Raw genomic sequence first — 5,783 nt, forward strand, 5'->3', positions numbered from 1 at the left:
GCTCCGCCTAACCGAGTAAGTAAAGAAACGATGAAAGTAGTGGTATTTCACCGGCGATGTTGCCATCTCCCACTTACGCTACACCTCTCATGTCTCCTTACAGTGCCAGACTAGAGTCAAGCTCAACAGGGTCTTCTTTCCCCGCTAATTTTTCCAAGCCCGTTCCCTTGGCAGTGGTTTCGCTAGATAGTAGATAGGGACAGTGGGAATCTCGTTAATCCCTTAACGAAAATATCTTTTTCACCTTTTATTAAAAATGATCGGATTGAAAAATGTCTAACAGCCTTTTTTGCAAGCGCACAGCATCCGTTCCTTGCAGGCGCACAGCACCCGTTCCTTGCAGGCGCACAGCACCCGTTCCCTTCAGGCGCACAGCACCCGTTTCCTGTAGGCACACAGCACCCGTTTCCTGTACTCGCACAGCACCCGTTTCCTGTAGGCGCACAGCACCCGTTTCTTGTAGACGCACAAGCACCCGTTCCTTGTAGACGCACAGCACCTTTGTATTTGCGCACAGCACTTGTTTGCACAGCAGTTTTATATAAATAATGAAAAAAAAAAAAAATACTTACCTTATCCAAAATTCTCCTAGAGAGAATTCTGCTGGAATCCTTATAAATCCTACCCACAAATAAGAAGAAAAAAAATATAAAATAATATGTAGAATACTACAAAGCGCGATCTTTGCATGACCTTTTATTTTCAATGAAAGACATTTTCAAAACACTATGAGAAAGCTACTCTTTGTAAAGAATATATTTCGAGATATTTCAAATTTTGTCTTGAAAATGTAAAAATATCTCATAAATTAATCACTTTTTATTCACTTTTAAATAATTTTACCTTCATATTTTTATCTCTTTTCGGTCACACTTCCCGAGAATCCCGTACCGGTCACACTGGGTAAAATACACCCCCAACGTGTTTGCACGTGTATAAAAAATTGTAGGTGACCTTAAAAAAAAAAATATCCTGTTGTAGTTTAAGTTTTCCTTAAAAAGACTGTATAAGTTTGATTTGCAAAAGATTAATTTAACATATGTAAAAAAATTGTTGAAAAAAAGTCGGAAAAGTGACTTTTCACAAAAACTAATTAACTTTTTCAATTTTTAAAATATTTTAATTTTTCAAACGGTTTTTTCATCCTCAGATGACGCACTTTTCACTGATTATTGCAGTTTATGCGGCCGTTCCAAAAAGTATGTTGATTTTGAGGTATAAAGGTGCAATTTTTTTTGCGGAAAAAATGCCGAGAGAGAATTAACGGGCCGAAAAATATACCACCGACGGAGATCGATACTTGAAGGTCCAAACTACCTGTAGATGGCGGCACAAGGCCCATTTCCATTGGTTTACTGGGTCGTTTTCGAAGTCAAAAAACGCTGGGGTGTATTTTACCTAGTGTGACCGAAAAGGGTTATACATGGAATATTAATTTTTACATTTGTAAAATTGAATACGTCTACAAAATGCAATCAAATTTTGAGAAATTTTTTTTTCAACAATCAATTTCTTACATTATTCTGTATATAAAAGTATTAAAGTAAAGTTCGAAAAATAAATACTTTACAAAATATTATATTTTTTAAATTAAAAGTACAAAATTTTTAAAATACCACGAAATTCGTAACTAAAGATAGCTTTATTATGGTGTTAGTTATAATGAAAAGCTCTAAAGGTAAGCTAAGCATGCGCAATAAAAAGTGAAAATTTTAATTTAAAAAATTCAAGGTGACCTTCATCATGTAACATTGACATCGCCACCTACGGTCAAACTGATAAGACTAGTAAATAAATATTTTTAAGCCCTACAACTTTTGTCTGAAACATATCTTTCTGAAATGTATAGTTTATAAAAACCGATAAATCTCCCCGAACGTGACCACCACCATACTTACAAGAGTATCAGCTGAAGAGGATGAGCACAAATATTTCATTGTGCATATTTCAAAAACACATAAATTGAGGAACATGTTAAGACTGAAACCAATTTGCTATCTATATTTTAACTGGTACTTTACTCTTGTACGTATGAGGTACTCATGTTCGAGTTGGCTAAAGGCCAACGTGTTTTTATTTTTTTGCTACGTGCCCTACGAGCGGAAATATTGCGACGCAAAGTTGAAATGTGAAAATTTTATATTAAAATATTTCTACTAACTTACAATATTTCTACTAACGTCGACGTATCTCAATAATATATGACATATATATATCAGATAACAGTAACTTTTATTTTTCCGACACTGGTCGATAGACTTATCGATCAGGAAGAAGATTTCTATTTAGGTAAATTAGATTTTTAAAACACTATAGTAAAGTATTTTTTCATTAAGAACTTTTGGAATTATAAGGTTTGAAAGTTCTAGTATTTTGACATAAAGTACAAAATATCTTGTAAAACATTAAGTTTTCGGTAATGTTACCTTAATACTTTTATACACAGAATAATGAGGAGTTCCTTTAACAAAAAATATGTAATTTGCAACACGCATTTGCATACTTTTTCTTAAAAGCAACTATGCCTTTTTTATAGCAATTGATTCGTCTCATTATTCTGTGCATAAAAGTATTAAGATAACATTACCGAAAACTTAATGTTTTACAAGATATTTTGTATTTTATGTCAAAATACTAGAACTTTCAAGCCTTATAATTCCGAAAGTTTGTAATGATAAAATACTTTATTATAGTGTTTTGAAAAGCTCTCGAGATTAGCTACAAGAATATTAAGAAATTAAAGCTGTCGTTTACGTGAGCTTTAAATGACCATTCATGGTTAAACCAATGACACCATCTTATGGCCCCCTCGAAACCAAACAACTTTTGTCTGAAACATTTTTCTCTCCCGGGCTTGGTTTTCGAGATATTCGACTGGATAGATTAAAACGGTCCACCCTGTATATTGTATAATCAGATCCGAAATTTGGGTACTATAAAGTACTAACTTGGGTATACTAACATAAAGATAAAATCATATTTCCAAATTTCGGATCTGATTATATATAATCATATAAAATTAGATCTTTTCATATCTAATAATATATTTTTACATCTGACCATATTATACATTATTTTTCTCGAGCAGTAGCGCTGATATTGAACCTGTTCTTTTTAGCTAAACTTCTTGCACGTTGGGGAGAAAAAGAGAAAATTGTGCAAGAAATTTAGCTAAAAAGAATAGGCCTATTATCATCCATGCAATTAATAAATTTCTAAAATTTGCAATAAGAAACGTTTTGTAAATATTGTAAATATCGAGACGATAGATCCTTATCAAAACACTTATTTAATTTACTTTTTTAATATAAATATAAAAATCTAAACCGTGGCACTTTGTTCTAATAGAAGAAAGACGAAAAAGAACCGTAAATGGTAGCTTGTTAATATTTACGAGCAGTATAATTAGTTCTGTAATGCTTCTACTCGAATATACCTTACGTTGATTTTTAAATTTTTTAACAGATTAAATCAATGTAAAAATATCAAAATGTATTGTATTTATTTCATAAAACCAGTTCAAAAAATATAAACTATATTGTCTCTATTAACAATACGATTTGGTACTCATGTTCGGATCGGTCAAAGGGGATAAACACGGAAATCTCATTGGGCATATTTTAAAAGCACATAAATTGTGGAACATTTTAAAACTAAAACCAATTCGCTATCTGTATTTTAATCAATTGTTTATATTTACAGATCATCTTAAATACTTCTTATGTCCGTTTTTACCAACGTCGTTTAACTTGAACCTTAGTTCAATTCACTCTTTGTCTGTTTCTAAGAAAGTTCATTCGAAAAAGACAAGGAGTAAATTGAACTAAGATTCATTCGTATGTATTTGACCGGAAATGAATGTCCGGGAAAAAATCTACCATATGAAATCGTTTGTATTTCGTATGAAGACTTTTGAAGTGCAATTGAAAAGGTTTGTGAGTCATTCGTTTAATTGTAATTAATTAATTATTTTTACACCATGCATTTAGCCGAAATAGATAAAATAATAAAAGTTTTTATACGAAATCGTTTGTATTTTGTATGAAAAGTTATGAAGTGTGATTAAAAAGGTTTGTGAGTCACCCAGATAATTTTAATTAAATATTTATAAACTCGGTAATTAGCCGAAATATAGATTTTTAGTTATTTATGTTAAAAGAAGAAGGCGCTAGTGTTCCCGAAGGTCCGTCTGCAATCAGAATTAATATGAACGTTTTAAAAATTATTTTATACTGAAATAAATAAATATACAGGCTAATAAGCCTGTAGCTATAAGCGATAGTTGCTAATTAAGTTTGTCACTCATATTTCCATTTTGCAGAGGACCTCCGTAACGAGATCAAAGATGTACACCAGCTGTGCAGGGTGAAGAGGTTATCTCAAACGCCCTTAATTGGGCCACAGCCCAATTAAGAGCGACTCAAATGTCATTACCGCTGAGAAGTACTTCTTGCCATTTGAGTCAGCATGTCAGAGCTAGTCACTACGGATTGTGGTGACACAGCACTGGACTGCCTGCAAAAGTTAATCGCATATAGCCATCTCACTGGCAATGTGCCTGATTCAACGGAGCCTAACAAGCTGCTGATTGTGCGCATTGTCGAGACAATTTGCGGTTGCTTCACCGGTCCACAGACCGATGAGAGTGTGCAGCTGCAGATTATTAAAGTTCTGCTGACTGTAATGACAAGCCAGCATGTGGAGGTATACGAGGGTACGGTACTGTTAACAATTCGTACTGTTTACAACGTTTACTTATCGTCGCGCAACCTGGTGAATCAAACAACAGCCTGTGCGACTCTCACGCAGATGATCAACGTAATTTTCGCGCGAATGGAGACTCAGGCGGAGGAAGAGAACGTGAGGCTTGATGGGGAACATCAGCAGGAGGGTTCTGTCATAGCAAACGGCAAAAATGAAGCTGAGCTAAGTCTTAGTTAGCTAAGTCTAACTAACTCATCTTTATGAAACTTTACGTTGCGTGCGTCTATTTAATGACGATGGATGTAGAAAGCTCTTCAAATCACTTCGAGAGGATTATCAAAAGCGATCTCCTTATATCGCATATTTAATCAGATGTCGTCAGGGATTGTTGTCGACATTTGCTCACTTAGATAGGTACTGTTTATATATAAATATCATCTTTGTATGTAATGTATAAGTAAATGTAAGATGTTTAAACGTAAGATGTTAATTGTTTAATAATAATATTTTTCATCCTATCAATAATCATCTTGTATCCGTTTGTGTGAGGGTATTTTTGGAAAAAAAGAAGGCTTTCTTCCTGCGTTTCTGCAAAGAGTTTAAAAAGCTTACGTTACCTGACAAGAAACAGGATCTCGTGGATAATTTTCTAGGGAAGGTCCACGTGGAAATGGACAACAATCCGATTTGGCAATGTACATGAATATAATTATTTATCTCGCAATTGACCTTAGCGAAGTGCTCAGAGACGTCTGAACTTACTTTTTACTTTCAGCGGCAAGCGCCAACCAGTTAGATTTGGCGAGAGTCGTGGTGGAAAGAACCGTCATGGCACGGGTATACCACAATGCGCTCTATCTAAATGAAGATGGAGATGTATATAGGGACCAGCTTTTTCACGGTCACATCAATAAGTTGGCAAAGGTCGTAACTCCAAATCACAGGGACCTACGCATTTCAAAAGTTTATCATTACGAATGCTCCTGGTCATGGGCGCAAACTGAATTGGCTGTGATATCGGCGTATAAGACTCCTAGAGATAAGTTGCAGTGTGTATTTCGTTGCGCGACTACCATCAT

At 34.4% G+C, this 5,783-nt stretch overlaps 2 protein-coding genes across 4 annotated transcripts; both read left to right on the top strand.

Moving 5' to 3' along the window:
• Nucleotides 1-3,829: 3,829 nt before the first annotated feature.
• On the top strand, nt 3,830-5,181 carry LOC112461533 (brefeldin A-inhibited guanine nucleotide-exchange protein 1-like). Of its 3 annotated transcripts, none has more exons than XM_025026806.1 (3): nt 3,830-3,931; nt 4,322-4,909; nt 4,980-5,181. In XM_025026806.1, the coding sequence occupies exons 2-3, from the start codon at nt 4,468-4,470 to the stop codon at nt 5,159-5,161; spliced, it is 624 nt and encodes a 207-aa protein (XP_024882574.1). In that variant the 5' UTR covers nt 3,830-3,931; nt 4,322-4,467; the 3' UTR covers nt 5,162-5,181. The 3 variants fall into 3 exon arrangements, with proteins under 3 accessions (XP_024882574.1, XP_024882582.1, XP_024882590.1); XM_025026814.1 differs by lacking the exon at nt 3,830-3,931 and adding an exon at nt 4,048-4,070; XM_025026822.1 differs by lacking the exon at nt 3,830-3,931 and adding an exon at nt 4,154-4,183.
• A 134-nt stretch (nt 5,182-5,315) lies between these two features.
• Nucleotides 5,316-5,753, top strand: LOC112461548 (GTPase-activating protein and VPS9 domain-containing protein 1-like; the record flags this gene model as incomplete). Its single annotated transcript, XM_025026835.1, has 2 exons — nt 5,316-5,399; nt 5,480-5,753. Coding segments are annotated over exons 1-2 (299 nt in total), but the record flags the coding sequence as incomplete, so codon positions are not given.
• Between the last annotated feature and the right edge of the window lie 30 nt (nt 5,754-5,783).

This window comes from Temnothorax curvispinosus, unplaced genomic scaffold, assembly GCF_003070985.1.
Source record: "Temnothorax curvispinosus isolate PA1 unplaced genomic scaffold, ASM307098v1 QBEX01001236.1, whole genome shotgun sequence".
In the NCBI taxonomy this organism is placed as follows: Eukaryota; Metazoa; Arthropoda; class Insecta; order Hymenoptera; family Formicidae; genus Temnothorax; species Temnothorax curvispinosus.